This window comes from Vicia villosa, linkage group LG1, assembly GCF_029867415.1.
Source record: "Vicia villosa cultivar HV-30 ecotype Madison, WI linkage group LG1, Vvil1.0, whole genome shotgun sequence".
NCBI classification, from domain to species: Eukaryota; Viridiplantae; Streptophyta; class Magnoliopsida; order Fabales; family Fabaceae; genus Vicia; species Vicia villosa.
The window spans coordinates 6,188,544-6,210,583 of record NC_081180.1 but is presented as its reverse complement, the minus strand read 5'-3'; the positions used below and the strand labels follow the sequence as shown (position 1 = coordinate 6,210,583).

The 22,040-nt window shown below is 33.2% G+C and overlaps 1 protein-coding gene across 1 annotated transcript; it reads right to left on the bottom strand.

Moving 5' to 3' along the window:
* Positions 1-796: 796 nt before the first annotated feature.
* Positions 797-3,949, bottom strand: LOC131627413 (probable LRR receptor-like serine/threonine-protein kinase At2g24230). The gene has a single exon (XM_058898275.1). The coding sequence runs from the start codon at positions 3,567-3,569 to the stop codon at positions 1,002-1,004; it is 2,568 nt and encodes an 855-aa protein (XP_058754258.1). The 5' UTR covers positions 3,570-3,949; the 3' UTR covers positions 797-1,001.
* Positions 3,950-22,040: the final 18,091 nt, after the last annotated feature.

Below are 22,040 nucleotides of genomic sequence, written 5' to 3'. Positions count from 1 at the left end.
GAGCTGGATGGACAGAAAATCGATCAATTTGAAATACAACCTTTACCAGTTGTTTCTGAATCCAAATCCATTTGTTGGATTCTGAATCCAAATCCATTTATTGGATTAAGCTGAGTGAATCAGCCTCTGGTATCATTATGTAGAATTGGAAGAGATTGGTTTCCTGTGCTGTTTTCTCTTTGTTGTTTTTTTTTTCATAATGATTTAGCAGTTGCCGGTTGCAATGCAGCTGCAGTAGAGGTTATTGCAGACTCTCCATAAAGCTGTCTGCATAGTTGATCAGTTCACGTCTTTTCTCGTCTTCGTCGTGGTGTAGGTGCTGGTTAAAGATAGTTTTGGGTGTATTTTGTTGGCTTGGAAAGTAATGGCTGTGTTGCAGACATTAGGTCTTGGTTTAAGGCCTTCCCGTAGCAGTCTGCTCGGTTTGGTACTTTGAGCCCGAAGGTCTTTGTAGGATCTGTTTGTTGCCTACTGGTACTGATGTTTAATTGGCCTTTTTTTCTATTTGTTCTGTGTTGTTGGTCTGTATACAGTAGACCGGGCTTCCTGGTGGTGCGAGGTTTACCATGTTGACGGCCTCGTTGTTAGTTAGGGGTTGGGGGCTTGTGTTCGTAACTCTAAGCATTCTGTGTTCAGGTTTTCAATATAGCTAGCATTCCTGGTGCTAGTTTTAGTGTTTTGGTTTTAATATAACTCCTTTGTCTCTAAAAAAAAACTTATGAGTTAACAGTTATTTTTAACTTCTAGAGCCTTAATCACATATTTGGTTACAAATGGATTTTGGATTCACAGTAACTAACAAATGTACCTTTTATATACTTCTTCATCTACCAGAAGAACTGGTGATAGAAAAAGGATCAGCAATAAAAACAGAATTCAAGAGCTTAACAGCTTCACATTTGTTCCATCATTGCATAGGAAGCTCTTAATCTAATACAAAAAAAAAAAAAAAAAGTTACATAAAAACACGACCATTCTTTTACATCACGTGTTGCTAAATGCTAGTTAGTTGTAGGTTCAATATCCTTTAGAAGTCCAACTATCTGCTGCATGGTTGGTCTCTTGAAAGGTAAATCAGCTGTGCATAGATATCCAATCTTTATAGCCTCCTCCATTTGTTCATCCAATCCCGTATCGCGAATTTTCGGATCAATAGCCCTTGAAGTTTGATTCTTCCTTACAAGTCCTCTAGCCCAACTTACCAAACTCGTTGCTTCTTTATCATCACTATAATCATCTTCAACCGGTTTCTTTCCAGTTAATAGCTCGAATAGAACAACACCAAAACAATATACATCAGATTTCGGCGTTGGTGACTCAAATTCTGGTAGAGAAAACTCCGGCGGAACATAACCGGGCGAGCCACGAGCAATCTCTTCGTCTAAACCGCTTCCGAAAATCTTGGCAAGACCAAAATCAGACAACCTTGGCTCCAAATCATAATCCAAATAAACACTGCTAGCTTTAACAGCTCTATGAGTTATTGGAGGAGAGCATCCATGATGCAGAAATGCCAATGCTCTTGCAGTTCCAAGCGCGATCTTGTGTCGAAATCTCCAAGTTGTGAGTAATCCTTCAGAACCAACATTCTGAATTCCATTACTGTCAGCAGCTTCTTCCCATGTGTCTGTGCTCCAATCATCAGTGCTTTGAACCCCAAGTGGCAAATCATAAAGAAGATTTTGCAAGTTTCCGTTCTCCATGTAATCATATATAGCAATCCTTTGATCACCAGCTAAACAATAACCGGTTAAAGGAACTAGATTAGGGTGTTTGATTCTACCGAGAAACTCAAGCTCTCTTGCGGCTTCTTCATCTGTTAATGTAGAACCAACAGCCAAAACTTTTACTGCCACATGAATATTTCCAGGTAGAAAGCCTCGATAAACAGGTCCAAACTTTCCTTCAGCCAAAAGAGTACCTCTATCGAAATTTGAAGTTGCAGATAAGAGGTCTGCAAAAGTTATATTCAACAGCGGCTTCTCGAAGATTACAACTGGAACTGATGTTGCTTGTTTGACATCAGCAACCCAAGTTGTTGAGTCAGTTTGGAAGGAAAATGGACCGGAGACATTCTGTTCTTCTCTATATGAACCTTGTTTCACTTCCCACATTTTCTGTTTCCTTCTGCAACCGAATGCCAGAAACAAAACACCAGCTAGTGCTAATATCATCGAGAGGGTTAATGCAAGAGCTAGCTTCATTCCCCTGTGGTTAGCATCTCTTCTTCTTCTTTTGAAAAGACCCGGATTCGCAGCAATCGGACAACTGTTAACCGATCCATAGAACAATGTTTGCAGGATCTCAGGTCTGATTTCTGAAGCACAGAGGGTTAAGTTATTGTAAGAGAAGTTGTAACTCTTCATCTTCGGGAGATTCTTTAAGATAATTTGAGGGACTGGTCCACTCAAATTGTTGCGCGAAAGGTCAATAACTATGAGGTGCTTACTCACAAGCAAGGGAATTCTCCCATCAAGATGATTCATAGAAAGATCAAGTGCATTCAAATTACCAAGTTGCGAGATTTCATCAGGAATGTGACCAACAAGACTAGTTTTCGACAAGTTCAGATATTCCAATCCTAAGAGCATTTCAATTTGTGGGAATTTCTGTGTTGTAAATCTATTGCATGCAAGATTAAGGTGCTTTAAATTCGGCGAACTGTTAAAGTTTTGGAAAATTTCACCACTAAGCTGATTCTCTGATAAATCAAGATAAACTAAATGAGACCAATTGTAGTAGTTTACCTGAGAAATATGACCTTGAAATTGGTTTCTGCTAAGGTCCAAAACCTCCAACTTCAACTCAAACACATCTGTAACAGAACCCTGAAATGAATTTCCTGATATGTTAAGACTCACAATAGACTTCAACCCTGAAAAATCTGAGACACCACCAAAGATACTATTCTCAGCAAGATTCAATGTCCTAAGATTAGGAAAACCATCACCAAAACCATGTGGAAGTGTTCCATTCAGCTGATTTTCCGAAAGATCAATCGAAACTAAAGACTGACACTTTAGAATCCCTGAAGGAACACTTTTAACAAACATGTTGTGTGCAAGTTTGAGAACTTTCAAACTCACAAGTGAACTCAAAGCTTCAGGAATTTCCTCAGAGAAGCTGTTTTTCGACAAATCAATGGCTTCAAGCAAACCAAAGTTTCCAATGTTGTTAGTCAAAGAACCTGAAATCTGATTGGAAGAAAGGTTAAGCCTCTTGAGAGAGGTTAAACTCCAAAAATCAGAAGGCAGAGAACTGATTTTGTTTCTGCTAAGATCCAAAGATTGAAGATTGTTGAGTTTTCCTAAGGTTGTTTCAGGAATAGGACCAGTGAGTCCAATTCCAGAAAAACTCAACTCAATAACATGTTGTTTGTTTGCATCACAGAAAACACCTTTCCATGAACAAACTGAAGATGAAAAGTCATAAACTTTTGAAGATGGTGGTAAACCCATCTTCTTCAAAAAATCAGATACATAAAACTCATCAGTGTTTGGTTGCTGAGAAGCTAAATGCTTGAACAAAAATGTCAAAACCAGAACAGATCCAAACACTCCTAAACCCATTCTAATGGTGTTTTAACACTTAGAAATTATGCAGAAGTTAAAAAGTCAAAACCAAATTATGATTTTTTTTTTAACTTCATTGAAATTTGAAACCAACCCTTTTCTGCATTTTGAATGTTGTAATGGAAAAATTGTTTTTTTAACTGCAAAGTTTATGTGGCAGAGAAGAATGGAAAGTTCAGAGGTGAAAAAGGTTAAGGATAAAACAGGTTTGTTTTTGAAGAAACAAAAGCAGTTATAGGACACAAGGTTTAGTGTGGTTTGGTTTTGGAGTGTAAGAACAAGAGAATGTGAAGAAGGGTTGTCTTTATCTAGACTCAAAGATTGTGGAAAAGTTGTGATGCTTTTTTGCTTATGTGGTGTGAAAGTACTTTTTGTCATGGAAATAGAAAGTGATTTTGGTAAGTGAAACGCACAAGTGTTTGTTGGATTCTTTAATAGAATAAAAAAACATTTTAAATACATTAATTAATTAATTTTGACAAAATAAAATTGTTTTAAAAATAAAATTGATTTTGTGTCTAGAATTTATTTTACTCATGTTCAATCCACCTCAAATTTGTATTAGTCGAGACTAAAGAGCATGACATAAATTTCGAGTTTTTACAAATAATGTCAATGTTTTGCATGATCTTAAGCCTGCGTTCAGATACGATGATAATGTTTAAGTGAACTTTAAGTTTGCGTCATTGTGGTTGCGGGATTTTATTTATATCTAAATTTGAAGACATATTTTTTGAAACAATTTTTTTACTAATAATATTTAATCATCATTTAATTAGAATGATTTAATAGAGGTGTGAAAGAATAGTAGTAAGATGAATGAAATAGAGGTGAGCATGAATGTTGTTGAGAGTGCAGTGGAGTGAGTGGGTTTGAGGTTCATAAATGAAATTGAAATATTGTTGAGGATGACGGTTGGTGAATGTAAATATAGTATTAAAGATTTGTTGGTGTGAATTTAATGATTCTTTGTTGAATCACTGGCTCAGTGTGTTTATCACCACCTCTATATGTTAGTTGGAAAAAATCTTTTCAAGTTTGATACAATAACTGATTATATCATGGAAGAAAAATGACCACCGTCTCTTACTTTATTTTTTTAATAAAAATATAAATTAAATTTGATTTTCTAATCTAGTAAATATTTACAAACCTTAGTTCAAGTGAAAATATTTTATAATTGTGTGGAGTTTTTTAATAGTTATTATTATCATATTATTTACCTATACAAAATAAAATTAAAAAATTAACTACAATTTTTTTTATATGTATATGAAATGAAATTAGAATTTAACAATTTTAGATTTAATTTAAATGTATTTTTTATAGTTACTTATAAAATAAAATTTTGATTTTCTATTTTAAAATTTGTTTTTTCTCTTTCTTTGTTAATGTATCTAAATAGACAAATTTAATATATTCTAGTTTTAATTTAATATTTAACCTCTAACTATAAAAACTTTTTGAGTAGCATGCAATAACCACATGGAGTACTTAGATTAGCTTAATATTCTAAAAATAAACATAAAACCAAACATAAACTAATTGTGTACTTTTGTCCTTCTGGACATCAGAATTTTAATAATAAATACAATATAATTTTTTATAGGGTCATGCTATGCATTTTTTAATAAATAAATTATTTCAATTTACCTTAAATTCTTAACCAATAGACATTTTTTAGACCAATAGATATGTATCCTGATTACTATTATAAATAAAAAATATTTCTTAAATTATTAAATAATTGATATATTTGATTTCATAATATGAGATAAATTTGTTATATAATTAATTTATAAATGATTTTTATAAAAAAAAATACTTTAAAAATTGTTGAAAATAAAGCATGAGAAATTAATTAAAAATTTGGATCCTTTGATGACCCTTAAAATAAGGTAATGTTGAGCTAATATTCTAAATTCCGTGACTTCTATTTGGACATACATAATCCAGCTACTCCATGATATGAATCACTCTGTATTCCACTACCACCCCCTTCTTCTTCATTGCATGATTTCTCATTAAATTTGGGGGATTTTATATTTATTGTGCAATTAATGCTTTTGGTGCAAGGAAAAATTTTCACGGCTGTTACTAATATTTTAGTTATATCACGGTCTCTTAATCCACTAAATCTCAATTATCTTTAAAATATTGTATTAGTATGATAATGATATTGATGATATTGATTATGATGTTAGGACTCAGGATTCGTCTCCTTCCACAATCAAGTGTACATTTCATCATTTCACACATATTTTTTTTTAATGAAAAATGCTAACCAGTGTTTTCAGAATAATGTTAAGATTTTAAAAATAGTAAATTTATTTTGATAATCGGTATATTTAATGTCTCGAAAATTGTAATATTAAATTTTCTATAAAATATTTTCTTTTTTTGAAATGCTTAACGATTATCTTGAGGGCACTGTTTAGCAAAACTCTTTCTTTATAATACTAAGAGCTCGTTTGGCCCGACTTTTTTAAGTCTTAAAAGTTACTTTAAAGTTAAAGTTAAAAATAAGAGCTTTTAAAATTAAGTTAAAGTTGTTTGGTTATAATTATTTTTTAAACTTTAGAGTTATTTTTAATTTTATTTTTTTCATTAAAGTTATATATATATATATATATATATATATATATATATATATATATATATATATAATGCGTATTGATTAATTGTTGTATTAACATCTATAATATCTATAATATAGTGTATAGTTTAATAATATTATTATTGAAAATCATTATACAATAAAATAAGATATAATATACAAAACGAATAAAAAGTTGGACAAAACTAGTATCTACAAAAATGATAATGTAAACAGAAGAAGAAAAAAATAAAACATAACTCTAGATGTAATGAACCGTAGAAAAAATTGAAAAATTGCAGTTTACTGCACTAGCGCAATTTTTTTAAAGAAAATGCTTTCGTTGGGATTCGAGCCGCGACCACATATTTTAAGCTCTGAAAAGGTTGGTTTCAACGCCTTTTTTACAAGCTCTTTTTATTTAATTTTTTGCCTTGAAAAAAAAGCTACTTTTTTTCGTAAGAGCCTTATAAAAAATGTGTTTGGCCCTCCATCTCCTTATAAGGAGAAGAAAAGTAGATAAAAAGTTGGGTCAAACACTACCTAAATATATTAAAAATCTTATCTAATACTCTTATTATTATAAACAAAACTAATTTTTTAAATGTATATATTTTTCGTCGTATAAATGAAAAAAAAAAAAGTTATTTACATAATAAAGTCTCATTACCATCCACTAGCAAAAGAAAAATGGTGATTTTAATTTCATGTTTTGTTAGATAGTCAGCACAAATATTATCCTCCCTAAAAATATAAAATAGTCATTCTCTAGAGAAAACCTCTTTAATGTCGTAAATAATCGCGACATAGTGATGTCAAACATCAGGTATTTGATATTATGTTCTCAAGCCATTCGCAAATTATGATATAACGCCATCAACTTAACATGAAGGATGTTGGAATAACCAATATTATCCGCAAAATCATGAATTCAAGCACCATCAACTTTTTGAATTAATCCATCAAAACTCGAGACGTCGCAATTACTGAGGCTACTGCCATCAACATTCAAAATCATATTACTACCTTTGTCTACATTCCATGTAATCGTTCTCGTTGAATGAGACAAATTATGTTTGAGAAAACATTTAACTTAGAGATTAGCATAGTTCACTATGATAATTTTCAAAGTATAGGAAGAAAATATTTCATTCTTAAGACACAATTTGTTTCTAGCACATCACAACCACCAACAAGCACCCAAAAATATAAAGTCACCATTGACTTCATGTCTAATCCAATCATATAAATATTTTTTTGGAAGAATTACGGGTCCAACAAGTCAATAGATTTCCAAAAGCGAGTAGCAAATTTACAGTCACTTAGGCAATGAAGAGTTGTCTCAGCATCCTGATTGCATCTAGCGACGAGATTCTTCTAGAGCGATGACACAATATCGATCTTGTAGAAAGGGACTTATATAAAGCAGTCCAAAGAAAGAATTTAACTTTCTCATGAGCAAGAATATGCCACACCCACTTTCAAAAGTTATTGTCTGTTGTATTTTGAACAAATTCAAGTTTGTTGAGCCAATTATAATCATCCAGAGCAGTATAGATACCATATAAATTGTTTTTCCAAGTTAACCAATTAGGCACCAAAGAACTCAAATAAATGGTAAGCATTTTTAAGTGATCACAAACAATCGGGGGAATATTAGTATATAATTAATTGAAGTTCCAACTCTCATCCAAGTAAACATCATTCACTCGCATTTTCAAATTGTGGATATACACATAAAGAACTTGCTCTGCTAATTTCCTCACCTCTAACCAATTGGAAAACCAAAAAGAGGAGTTCTCATCCCCCAATCTAAATTCAAAGTCATCTTTTAGAGTAGGGAAAGCTTTCATAATTGCATTTCAAATAACTGATCTTGATTTCATTTTCATAATAAGGAATATTTTTTCACTAATGTACTTATGCGTCAAAATTTGGATCCACGGGGAATCACATTCTTGATGGAAGTCCCAAACTAGCTTACACAACATAGAAATATTGGCCTCTCTTGCTTTTCAGATCCTAAGACCACCTAAATTTTTGGGCTTAATGGTTTTATTTCAGCCAACAAGATGCACACTAGAGTTTGAATTACCTTTCCACATAAAATTCCTAGCCACCCAATCAATAAAATCACAAGTTGGGTGAGGCAGCCAAGTCACTTGCATATAATAATTTTGGATGAAGTTCAGAACAAACCTAACCAGAGTCAAACGACCTGCCTTATTTAACAATTTATGCTGCCAACATGTTAACCTCTGACTGATTTTCTCCTATAGGAAGTCAAAGTTCTTGCGCTGAAGATGACCATACAACATAGGGAAAAAGAACACCTCTCGCCGATTTTCTCCTTTAGGAACTCGAAGTACTTCTCTAGAGTAAAAGTTTTCTTGATACTTGTGATGGAGACAATGAAATCCATTTTAATCCTCTTAGTGGTAGCTGAGAAGAACACATATGATTTAGCAACATTCATATTAAGGCCATAAATCATGGAAAAACGATTCAAGATATCATAAATGATTTTTGTCTGGGAGTTAGAAACCTTCCCAAAAAGAAGAACATCGTCAACAAAAAAAAAATGTGATAGAGGGGGTCCGTTACGAGATAACTTGATAGGTTTTTAATGGCCTTCATGGACTGCCATAATAATTCTCTACGACAATAATCTCATGCAGATAACAAAGAGATTTGGTGAAAGGGTGGCGTAATCCTCTAGTTGAAATAAAATTTGATAGTCGTCTCCCATTTCAGAGAATAAACATAAAGGAGCTAGTTACACCGTGTGCAATTAACTTTATAGTAATGGGATGAAACTCGTTTCACTTCAAACAAAATTCCAAGACCATGGGCCTTTTCAAAATTTATTTTGAACATCTTGTCAGCTTTTTTCTTTTTAGATCTACGCATAGAATGGATTGCTTATTGGAGGATAATGACATTACTAGTTGTCCTTTTACAAGGCAAAAAACTACTCTTGAAGGCAAAATTTGAGATCATCAACAGTCGAAGTCATTCCATTTTCAAAAGTTTAACATGAAACTATCTATTCTTGTTCTTACATTTGTTCTCTGACAAACTTTATAAAAATTGTTCTAAAAAATAAGTCAAAATTTTAATTGAAATTAAAAAAAAAAGTCTATTAATTTATTTAAAAAATGAAAAAGATAAAATAAAATAGGAGGGCAAGTCTGTCGCCCGCCAACCTGTCACCTTGGCGGGGCGAGTTAGATTTTTAAACCCAATTTTACATGGCGGGTTTAAGACGGGGTGGGGCAGATGACCCATTTTGCCACCTCTAATTAAGACTTAATCTCTTTCAAATTTGACACTTTAAAGACGAGATCAATCGATTAAAAAATCATATCTTCTTGAGAAAATTGATTCTTAATCATAATCAATGAAGATTTAATATTCATGAAGATTTATTCGATTATGAAGAGAGTTTATAGGTTAGAAGGCTATTTTTACCAAATTTATTTTGTCAATATCATTTTTGAAGACATCAAAAATAGGGGTGGCAAAATGGGTCTGGTCCGCTAGACTTGTATGTTTTGCTCACACTTTAGAACGGAACAGACAAAGAATTTAGGCTCACACCTTCTAATGTGTCCGTTCCGTCCTGTTGTTTTGAGAGTTTTTGCAGATCCATGCATTTACATGAATTTTTAAATTTTTTAAGCTAAAAAGTCAAATGTCTGCGAGTCCACCCCTTTCTTACTTTTAGTGCGGGGAGAATCAAAATTTTAAAATTACACCCTCAAATATGTCAGTTCTATCCTGCTTTATTATTATTTATTTTTTGAGATTTTATGGAATAAATCTAAACTGGATATATATGGCCATTTGTCACTCCAAATCAAATGAGACAAGCTAAGTAGTAGATGTTTAAACTTGCAAATTACATAATGTGGGGGCATTGTGAATGTCACGCTCCACTCTATGGACAATGGCAAAACTACCATGTGGGCCATTTAGTAGGTGACTATTTTTTTTATGATTTTGAGAACTTTAAAGTGTAAACAAACAATCATCCATTTTCACTTTGGAATTTTGAGCCATTTCCGGCTAATTTGTCGTATCACGTGAAACAATTCAACGTGGACCAATATTTCCCATAATTCATGCTGCGGTTTACTTATCTTGCTTTTCTTTCTTTCAATCTTATTTTTATCTTATTTTGTCTAAATGTACATTATGTTTTTACTATAGCTTAATTTTGTGGTCCATATATATAATATGTTTTTTTGGTTTATAACTCAACCAAGTTGTTTGGATTTTTATTGGAGAAATTCCAACACTCTTTTATTTTATGAAGACAAATCTTCACATACAAGAAATTAATTATTTGGTTCACATATGGCAAGTTGGCATTTTTGTGAAACATGCGCAGAAAGTCAGCTTTGGATAAATCTCTTAGTGGGGTCAATATGCGTAAATATTGAATTGTATATTTTTTAATATAAATTAAAATATATGAGAAAGTAAATTTGGTATGACTCCTGATCCGACTGGTGATCAGAATCCGAGAGTGAATTAAAGACGTTTGTCCGGTGTTGATGAAGAGGAGGAGAGAGGTGTACCTACAAGGCACTGTTGGTGCACAAAGAATAAAGATGATGACAAAGAGAATAACGGCGCAAAGATTAATGAGAGAGAATAATATATTGTTGTTATTAATTATAGCTACTACAAGGCTATTTATACAAAAGAAAATCTTGTCACGCAAGCCCTAATAGAGTAAACTTAGTGAACAAGTCTAAAGGTACAAACAGTACAATACTAAAGTACCCTTACTAACTAAATAGCTAAGCTAACAAGACCCAGAAGGTAGAACTTCTGGTCAACACTATCTTCTGAGTAACCATCAGAACATCAACCCACATCAGAACTTCTAATGCTTAGAACTTCTGATGCTCATCTTCTGAATATGAATTACTCTTCAATACCATCCCTTAATTCATATTCTTCACTCAAAGCTGACAACGCCAATTCCATCCCTTAAGAGCATAAATTGATCCGTCTTGATTGCCTCCGTCAGAACATCTGCCATCTGCTTCTGGGTGCTACAGTGCACAACCTCTAATGTTCCATTCTGGACTTGGCTTCTCAAGAAATGATACTTAGTCTCAATATGCTTGCTTCTTCCGTGTAACACAGGATTCTTGGCAAGATTGATTGCAGACTTGTTATCAATCATCAGCTTTAGAGGCTTCTTCACTTTAATCTTCAGATCTTCTAATAAGTTCAGAAGCCACACAGCTTGACATGCAGCTACAACGCCTGCAATGTACTCAGCTTCACATGTTGATAGAGCAACAACAACTTGCTTCTTGGAACTCCAAGAAATAAGACCTCCCAGAAACATAAACAAATATCCAGAGGTACTCCTTCTATCAACTCTGTCTCCACACCAATCAGAGTTAGAGTAACTCAATAACTCTGATTCTTCCTTTCTCCCAGAAGGAAACAATATACCAAACTTCAGAGTTCCCTTGATATATCTCAAGATTCTGACAGCAGCTTGGTAACGGGACCACTTAGGTTTACTCATGAACCTACTAACCAATCCAACTGCATAGTATATATCAGGCCTAGTATTACACAAATACCTCAGAGAACCCACCAGTTGTTTGAAGATCGTAGCATCAGCATCTTCACCTTCAGAGTCAGAGACCAACTTCTGATTCGTTTCTGACGGTGTAACAGCAGCTTTGTAATTCTCCAGCTTGAATTTCTTCAGAAGTTCTAACTCATACTTCAGCTGATGCAGAATGATACCATCTTTTGAGTACAGGATCTCCATCCCTAGAAAATATGACATTTTCCTAAGGTCTGTAATCTCAAACTCATTCATCAGCACCTTCTTGAACTTCATCAGATATTCTGGACAACTCCCTGTAAGCAATATGTCATCAACATAAAGGCACAACAAAATCATATTGCTTCCAGAATGTTGTACATAGACTCCATATTCCATCTCATACTTCTGAAACCCTTGCTTCTTGAAAAATGAATCAATTTTCAAATTCCAAGTTTTGGGTGCTTGCTTCAATCCATTCAGATCTTTGTGTAATTTGTACGCCATCCCTTCCTTATTCTTTTTCACAAAGCCAGGGGGTTGTGACACGTATCCCTCCAAGTTTTGTTTATTTCTATAGCCTCAAGTTATTCTTTCATGGCATCCAGCCAGACTTTCTTCTTGAGCGCTTCTTAAATACCCACTGGTTCAGAATCTACTAACATGACACACTGAATGACATCTCCCTCTGAGTCAACTTCTGTGTCTTGCAACATGTCAAAATCTGCAAACCTTCTAGGTATAGTTCTGACTCTTTGTGGCCTTTGAGATACTTCAAAGTCAACTACTCCAGAGTCACCACCTCCAGAGTCACCACCTCCATGAGCATCTCCAGAAGCTTGTCCTCCAGACTCTACATCTTTAGAGTTTTCCCTTCCAGAATCATGACTACCACCAGCCTATGGATCATCATCAGAATTTGGATCAGAATCAGATTCACCATCTGACTCATCTTCAGAAGATTCTTCATCTTCTGACTCTAACCCTTCTTCAAAGGATATCTCTACATCAGAAGTTGGTTGAGACTCTCTCCAATCCCAACATTCTGATTCCTTCACAATGACGTCTCTGCTGACTTCAACTCTATTAGTTTCTAGACAATAGAGCTTGTATGCACATGTACTGTGGTACCCCACCAGTAACATCACTTTGCTCCTATCATCCAGCTTCTTCCTTCTAGCTTCAGGAACGTGTTTGTAACACACAGAACCAAAAACCTTCAGATGACTAACACTTTGCTTCTCTTTAGTCCACTTCTCTAAAGGAACAATTTCCTTCAGCCTCTTCGTTGGACACTTGTTGAGCACATATGCTATAGTAGCAACAGCTTCTCCCTAGAGGTTGTGAGGAAGCTTCTTCTCTTTTAGCATACTTCTCGTCATATCAAGAAAAGTACGGTTTCTATGTTCAGCCAGACCATTGTGTTGAGGAGTATCAGGAGCAGTAACCTCATGCTCAATTCCATTATCATCACATAACTTCTGGAATTCTGTAGAGTTATACTCACCTCCACCATCCGTTCTGAGAATCTTTATCTTCTCACCACTCTGCTTCTCAGCCTTCACCTTGAACTTTTGGAATTTTGTGAACACCTCAGTCTTAAACTTGATAAGTGTTACCCACGTCATTCTTGTGAACTCATCCACAAAAGACACAAAATACCTATTTCCTCCAAGTGAAGGTTCTAGAAATGGTCCACACACATCAGAGTGCACTACTCCCAGAGCATGCTTTGCTCTTGGAGCAACTTCTGATACAAATGGCAATCTGGGTTGTTTGCCTTTCATGCATACCTCACATGACTTCTCAGGCTTCACAGTCTTTGGAATGCCATGTACAAGCTTCTTAGAACTTAGATGCCTCAGGCTTCTATAGTTCAAATGCCCAACCTCTTGTGCCACAGCTTACTATCACCTTCTGAGCCTTCAGCACTCAGACACTCTGTTTCAGCTGTTTCTACATTCACCTTGAATGTTCTGTTGCTTCCATGTTCAGATTGAATAATCAACTTCTGATTGGAATCATACAACTTCAAGAGGTTGTTCTTCATAACAACTGAGAAACCTTTCTCAATGAGCTGACCTACACTCATCAGATTGCTTTTGATTCCAGGAACATACCAAACATCTTTGATTAGAACAGTCTTTCCATTCTTCACCTTGACTTTGACATTTCCCATACCTTCTGCATACAGGTACTTGTCATCAGCACATCTGATTTTTATCCTCCTTAAATCTATCATCCATTGTTTGTTTCCAGTCTAGTGATTTGAACACCCAGTGTCCATATACCACCACTCTGACAAACATCTTCCGTCAGACTCTGAAGCCATTAATAACACAGGTTCATCCTCTGAATCACCTCTAGCTATATTTGCTTCTTCTGATTTCCTTCCTTTGTTTGCCAAACAGTCTCTAGCAAAATGGCCAAACTGTTTGCAATAGTAACATTGAACTTTCTTCTTATCCTTTCCCTTCTGATATCTCTTCTCATCAGAAGTTGAGGCTTCCTTCTGGAATCTATCACTACGTCTATGCTTCTGGTCCTTCTTGATAAAAGAAGCCTTCAGAGCTTGCTTAACTTCTCTCTCAGAAGTTCTCTCAGTCAGACGCAACTCTTGTGCTTCTAAACTGCTTTGCAACTCTTATATTCTCATGGTTTCCAGATCTTTAGAATGTTCAATAGATACAACAATATAGTCAAATTGAGGAGTAAGTGACCTCAATATCTTCTCTATGATTACTTGTTCAGAAAGAGTTTCTCCACAAGCCTTCATCTCATTAGTGATCAAAATCACTCTAGAGATATACTCAGAAACTTTCTCATTGTTCTCCATGTTGAGATTCTCATATTGCTTTCTCAAGGATTGAAGCTTCACCTTCTTCACTGATACGTCACCACCGTAACACCTGACCAGTATATCCCACGCCTCCTTTGACGTCATAGAATCAGCAATCTTCTCAAACACATTCACATCCACACACTGATGGATGAAGAACAACGCCTTTTGATCTCTCTTCTTTGTATCTCTCTGCGCTTCTCTTTGTTCTTTCGTTGCATCCGCTGCAACCGGAATATATCCTCCAGTGACAAGACCTAGAACATCTTGAGCACCAAATAATACACGCATTTGAATCATCCATCTATTCCAGTTTTTGCCATCAAGAACGGAAGTTTAGTATTCAAGCTGCTTCCACTCATCTTTAAACTTGTGCAGAAAAATAGATTTCACTCACACTCACACAGTGTTTCCCAACCCACAAACAACCAAGAAAAAATGTGATTCAACACAACTTTGTTTCCCAGAAACAAAATCAATCACACAGTCACACAACCTCACGTTCACTCGTGTTTCCCTGTGTTTGGAACCGGAGCTCTAGATACCAATTGTTGGTGCACAAAGAATAAAGATGATGACAAAAAGAATAACGGCACAAAGATTAATGAGAGAGAATAATATATTGTTGTTATTAATGATAGCTACTACAAGGCTATTTATACAAAAGAAAATCTTGCCACGTGAGCCCTAATAGAGTAAACTTAGTGAACAAGTCTAAAGGTACAAACAATACAATGCTAAGAAATACTAAAGTACCCTTACTAACTAAATAGCTAAGCTAACAGGACCCAAAAGGTAGAACTTCTGGTCAACACTATCTTCTGAGTAACCATCAGAAGATCAACCCACGTCAGAACTTCTAATGCTTAGAACTTCTGATGCTCATCTTCTGAATCTGAATTACTCTTCAATAGGCACGAGCAAGTAAGTAGGAGCACATATACGTAAGAGTATTTCAAGTGCTTAAAATTGTGTTATTTGCCTCTTTCGAATGAGAGAGTTTATTTAATACCCCACCGCGTAGCTATTGGTCTACGTTTTGGGCTGGATCGTGAATCTAGGCCAAAAATGTGTGACTGTCAGAATTTTAGGAATAAACCTAGGGATCTAACTAGCTGGTAGTCGAGCGGGAGTGCTTTTCTGGTCGACAGGAACGTCCAACTGGCAGTTGTCGGGGAATTGGATATCTGACCACAGGTACAGAGGCTGGCAGGGTCGCTCCAGACCACGGTGAGTCGACCTGGTATGGAAGGGGAGAGAGCTCGGCGACGGGCAGAAAATGTGATGTTCTTTCGACTCTTAGGTCATTGGGTCAAGGTCATTGGATGGTTCTGGAGAGAATGTGGATAGGGGTGTGCAAAATATCCGATTGTGATGTTCAAATCCATAACCAAATCTAAATCACTTTTAAATATTCTGATATAATTGAGTGGTTATTAACCGGTTTAATTATTAATGGTTCGGTTATCCATTCATATAATCCGGATATAATTAAACGGTTATTAACCGATTAAATTATTTTGGATCCGATTATTATCCAAATCCAAATATTTTAATTGTTAAAATAAATTATTTTTTTTGAAAAAAAATTCGGAGAAAATAATTTTTAAAACTGGATTTTTTTAAAAACCGGATATATAATCATAACCAAATTTATAACCGATTATATAATTAATTTTGATTAAAATGTGATTATAGTTATAAATTCAAACCATTTAAATGGTTTTAAAATAATTATGGTTTGATTTTTAAAAATAATCAATCATGCACACCCGTAAATGTAGATTGGGTCATTCCTAAATAAATGATTTTAAAATGATTATAGTTTGATTTTTAAAAATAATCAACCATGCACACTCGTAAAATGTAGAATGGGCCATTCCTAAGGCTAATCCAAAACAAATACAATTTATATTAATTAATTAATTAATATGTTAGGAAAGTTGACAACACCACTCTTTATAAAAAATAAAAAAATTGAACTTGATTTTTAAAATTAGTTTATTTAGAAGGTAACTCAATTTTGTTAAATAAAAAATAAATGTTTTATTGTTGACTCGATTACTAATCCTATATTCAACAAATATAAATAGTGAAAATATTTTTATGTATTTATTTGAGGTTGAACTTTTAATTGCAGATGATCAGAAAAAATCTATTAATTTATAAATATAGAGTCGGTTTTTTTAGTTTTTTAAAATTATTTTAACAGTGTAATATATTAATGTTATAAAAAAATTTAAAATGAAAAATTAGTTTATATCATTTTCAATATTTTATAATAATTTTTTAAAATATGAAAATTTTGAAAAATCACTTAAATTTAAAACTATTTCAAATCATTTTTCACAAAATTATTTATAAAATACATTATTTTAAAAATATTATAATTTTAATTGTGTTTCGAATTTCAATCTTCAATAATGTATATTTATGCTACTTGATGTCAAAATTATTTAATTAATTTATAAAAATAAGTTTTTTTTAATATTTTAAAAAATGTTTTTATAAAAAAATTAATAAAAACAAAAACAAATATTTTTGTAAATTAGAAAAAAAAATACAAAAAATTGTATTGGATATATTGTTTAAAACTAAACATGTTTTTATTGATGTGTGTTTGTGAATGAGAATGATAGAGACTTGAGAGTAAGAATCGTACACGAAATGAAATGAAAATAGAGCAGCGTGAAGGTGTAATGATTTGCAGTGATAATGAATTTGTAGGATGAGGTTTGATGAATCATAACATAGAATGCACCGACAAAATCACTATGAATTATAATAACAATCATAGTATCCTCACTAGTACTTTTAAGTGGAAGCTACTATGTATGTATCATAGGATGCATTTTCTAAAGAATCATGCCACTATAATTATTATTCAAACCAGTGTTTCTGTGTCACCGGGACCATTTCACCAGCTAAGAATTAAACAATGGCACCACTATTATAAATGTAATAAGGTGGGAGCTAATAGCAATATCATTATGGACTCTTTTAATGATTTGGAACAAAAGACTATCAAACATCAAAGTAGTTAAAAGGTTTAAAATGACTTGTAAGTAGAATCTAAATACTCTTTTTACTGTTAATTTGATTAAAAATAATAGAATTTTTTATTATGTTTATCGATCTCTTCAGGGATCCGAAGCGAGGAGGATATGAGACGAATTCCCTTCATAGCATGGATCAGGGACATGGATATGAATTAGATTAAGGGAAAAGAAGGAGGATGTATCCCCTGCCCGTTCCATTGACATTCCAATTAGTGGATGCATTAATGATGTTTACAATGTTATTGGAGATCAAATCCCTAACATCTATATGATCTCTTTCCACGAGTGTCAACAATACGTGCACCCTTAAGGTGTTGCGATCAATATGGTTGAAGTATTTTTAAAATTTGACAAAAAGAAAGATTGTCACATTTTGAAATATGGCTTCAACTTAGCAGCCACTATTTTTTTATAGAGGCCGCTTTTCTATTTGAAACGACTCAGCTCCTTCTTGGCCAATTTCCAACAAAATTCTCTCCCACCTTTCTTGATCGGGAGTTGGGTCCACATTTCTTCTCTCGTAATCGAAGTAATTTGTTAATTGTCTTTCCACTGTGATAAATTCTTCACATTAGACAAAAGCGATTAGCCCAATCGTAGATTCTCGTGTGTTCGCAAAATATTTGAGCCCAATTGAGGTGTTCATGGGATTTGTCAAAATGCTAATAAATATTCTCAATCTCTTTCCGCAAAGTTTTCTTACACTTCAGGATGCCCGTCCAGATCACACCATAGAATTTCTCTCTCAGCATAAACATTGCAAGACCAAATCTTTTCAAAAAATGCTAAAGCATAATCATTGATAAACCTCTCGTATGTTGGTTCTTGCTCACTTGTGGATGGAGTGAGTTTTCTTGCTTGCAAGGTGGAGCCATGGTGAGGTTAAGAAAGTAGAAAAAATAATGGTTATGTGTTAAGGTAACTTAAGCGAGAGAATATAATGAGAATACTAAACAGAATGTTATGCAAGTGTTAAGTTATTCTCAAGGGGATAATTACGTACCACCCTTCGACCTTAAACTACTATGGACCCTAAATGTGGAGTCAATTACTTTATTTCCAATCAAACATTGTCTGTAACAGGATGACCATAAACATGGTTAGTGGGTATTCTGCAAATCATGTTGAGGGAAATGAGTGACCTAAATTGTATTATCCCATCTTATGTAATAGGATATATGTCTAAGGGACCAATATTGAATTGGACAATGATGACAGTCTATGCCTTGTGTTCAATATAGACTTGGGGGGAAAAGTGTAATTATATACACAAACATTATCACAGAAAGGTTTTGTCATATCACGTGATATTTTGTGACTTGGATAACAGTGATATTTCTAGATACCGCTCATTGTTTATTATATTAAATGTGTGACTTAATATAATTGCCAACGTCACGAGAAACTACAAGAGTCACACATATAAGAACAGATTGATGAGAGATGAAATGAATAAGTGAAATAAGGAACATCATAAGGTACGATGTACTTAAGAGAATTATGAAACATCATAAGGTACATTGCGCTTAGGAAAATTGTTCAACTTTTTAAGGTACAGTGCACTTAAGTGGAATGCAGAATACGGTAAGGTGTCATGCACTTAAGTGAAATACACTATGCAGTAAGGTACAGTGCATTTAAGTGAGCTTTTTTTTAACTTGCAACCCACACAAGTGTTTCTATAAATATAACACTTGTCCTGAAGTAGGGGTGTACGCGGGCTGGTTTGGTTCGGTTTCCAGAGAATATGTTGCCTAAACCGATCAAAAATATATAGATTGGATTTGCACATTTTTGTGATAAAGTTTAAACCAAACCGATAAACAACAGGTTGGTTTGAATTGGATTGATCGGATACACTAGAAACAAATGTTCAAAAATATTTAAAAATCCCTAATTTTTTCGAAATAAATAAAATCCCTAATTTTTCTTTTCTCCCTATATGTTATGAATATCTCAAATGGTGCCCTATTTTTTTCTTCTTAAAGTGGAATACCTTATACTAGTTTCTATGATAAATATGATATATATGATACTAATTTCTTAAGATTGGTTCGGGTAGACGAGCTCGTGAATAGAATTTTAGAAATGTGTCTGAACCAATTGACATCATATTTCATTGGTTTGGTTTGGTTTTTGTCCGAACAAAAAAAATGTATGACCCAAATACCATGGTTTGGTTTGGATTCCGGTTTGGTTCAAATTTTCCCGAACCAATGAACACCCATATGCCGAAGCATATGTACTGAATTAAATTATGCTTTGAACCTTAGTTGTACTCTCTCTCTCTCTCCCTCTCTCGCTCTCTCTCTCTCTCTCTCTCTCTCTCTCTCTCTCTCTCACGCTCACTCGTTCTCCCTCTCTCTCAAGGTCTTCATTCGTATTAGCTAGCATTGAGATTGAAGAAACTTTATTTGTGTGGACTGAGTAGAGACGTTGTTGTTTTTTCAGCGCTTATGATTCTTCATTCAAATATGCACCAAAGGTGTTAATGGACATAAGAGGTAACTATTTCTATCATTGATTATGATCATTCTAAGGATCAACTTAAGGAAAAAAGTTTTTTTCTGCTATGTTGGTATCGCAATTTCCCTTCTCTTTGGACTTACTAATGCACCAATACCCCTTTGAGGCATCCATGAATGATTTACTTTGACTATTCCTTCATAAATTTTCTTTGATTTTCTTTGAACATATCTTATTTAGTAGGGGTGGCTGCCCGCACTTTTCTGCGATATGGACCAAGATTTTATAGGCTCGCAACCTCTAATACATTTGTCCCTCCTCGTCCCATTTTTTGCGGGCTTTTGCGGGCACAAATATTTACATAAAATTTAGCATTTTTAGGCTTAAACGGTGCAAAGTCTGCGGGCCTTCCCTGTCACGCCCTCATATTTTTGCGGGACTGTTCAAGATTTTAGACATGCACCCATAATTATAAATGTCCCGCCTTGCCCCATTTTTTTGCGAACTTTTGTGAGGTGAACCTAAACGAGACGAACCTGTCCATTTGTCACCCCTACTATTTAAGAATCCATAAGTGACGACTACTTTCTTCTTACTAATTTAGAAACTACGACACATATACCCAACATATCTCTCTCCTTTGTTCATAAATCCCAACATTAAAAATCAATACTACCTCCGGTCCCATTTATAAGAAAAGATTCTCTTTTTAGATACATTAAATAAATAATGTATCTGAACAGTATATTGTCCAAATACATTATTTATTTAATGTATCTAAAAAGAGAATCTTTTCTTATAAATGAGACCAGAGGGAGTATTAAACAATGAGAATTTCTTTACCCACCTCTCTATGGGGGTCACCCCCAGCGAAAATCCCATTTTACCCCGCTTCATGAATACATTTCCGAAATTTTTTTTTCTAAATTTTTCCAGACTTCGGAAGTGCATTTCCGAAAAAATCTCAAAAATTGGGATTTTGACTAATTCGGAGATGCATCTCCGAAACAACAAAAAAAAATCTAAAAAATCCCAAAAATTAATTTTGGGATATTAATTAATTCACATATCATAAATTTGATATAATTTATGAGTAATGAATAATAATAATTATATATTTTGATATAATTTACTCCCTCTGGTCCCATTTATAAGAAAAGATTATCTTTTTAGATACATTGAATAAATAATGTATCTAGACAGTATGTTGTCCAGATACATTATTTATTCAATGTATCTAAAAAGAGAATCTTTTCTTATAAATGGGACTAGAGGGAGTATTAGTTATGAATAATAGTTATTATATATTTCTATGATTCATATTTTAAAATTTAAAATAATTTCAATTAAAAAAATTAAAATAATTTCACTTAATTTTTTATTGATATATTTATAATAATTGTTATATATTTATAAAAAAAATTAAAAAAATGAGTGTTTTAATTTATATATTTATATAATAATTATAATTATTATTATACATTTATAAAAATTATTATATATTTATATATTTATATAATAATTATAAAAATTAAAAAATTGAGTATTTTAATTTATAATAATTATTATATATTTATATATTTATATAATAATTATTATATATTTATATATTTCACTTACAAAATTAATAATTATGATTATATATTTATATATTTTTATTCTGATTCATAATTAAAAATGAGTTATAATTTTTTATTTAATTTAAAAAAATTAAAAAAAGATTTTGTCTTAATTTTATTTAATGAATAAATTTTATATTTAATTTTATATAATTCAAAATTTACTTATGAAATTAAGATGTTTTTGATTTATATAAGTTAATAAAATAATTTTTAACTTTAAAATTGTTTAGGAAATTTTGATTCACCTTGATTTTATTGATTCACCTTCATTTTATTGATTCACTTTCATTTTATACCTATTAATT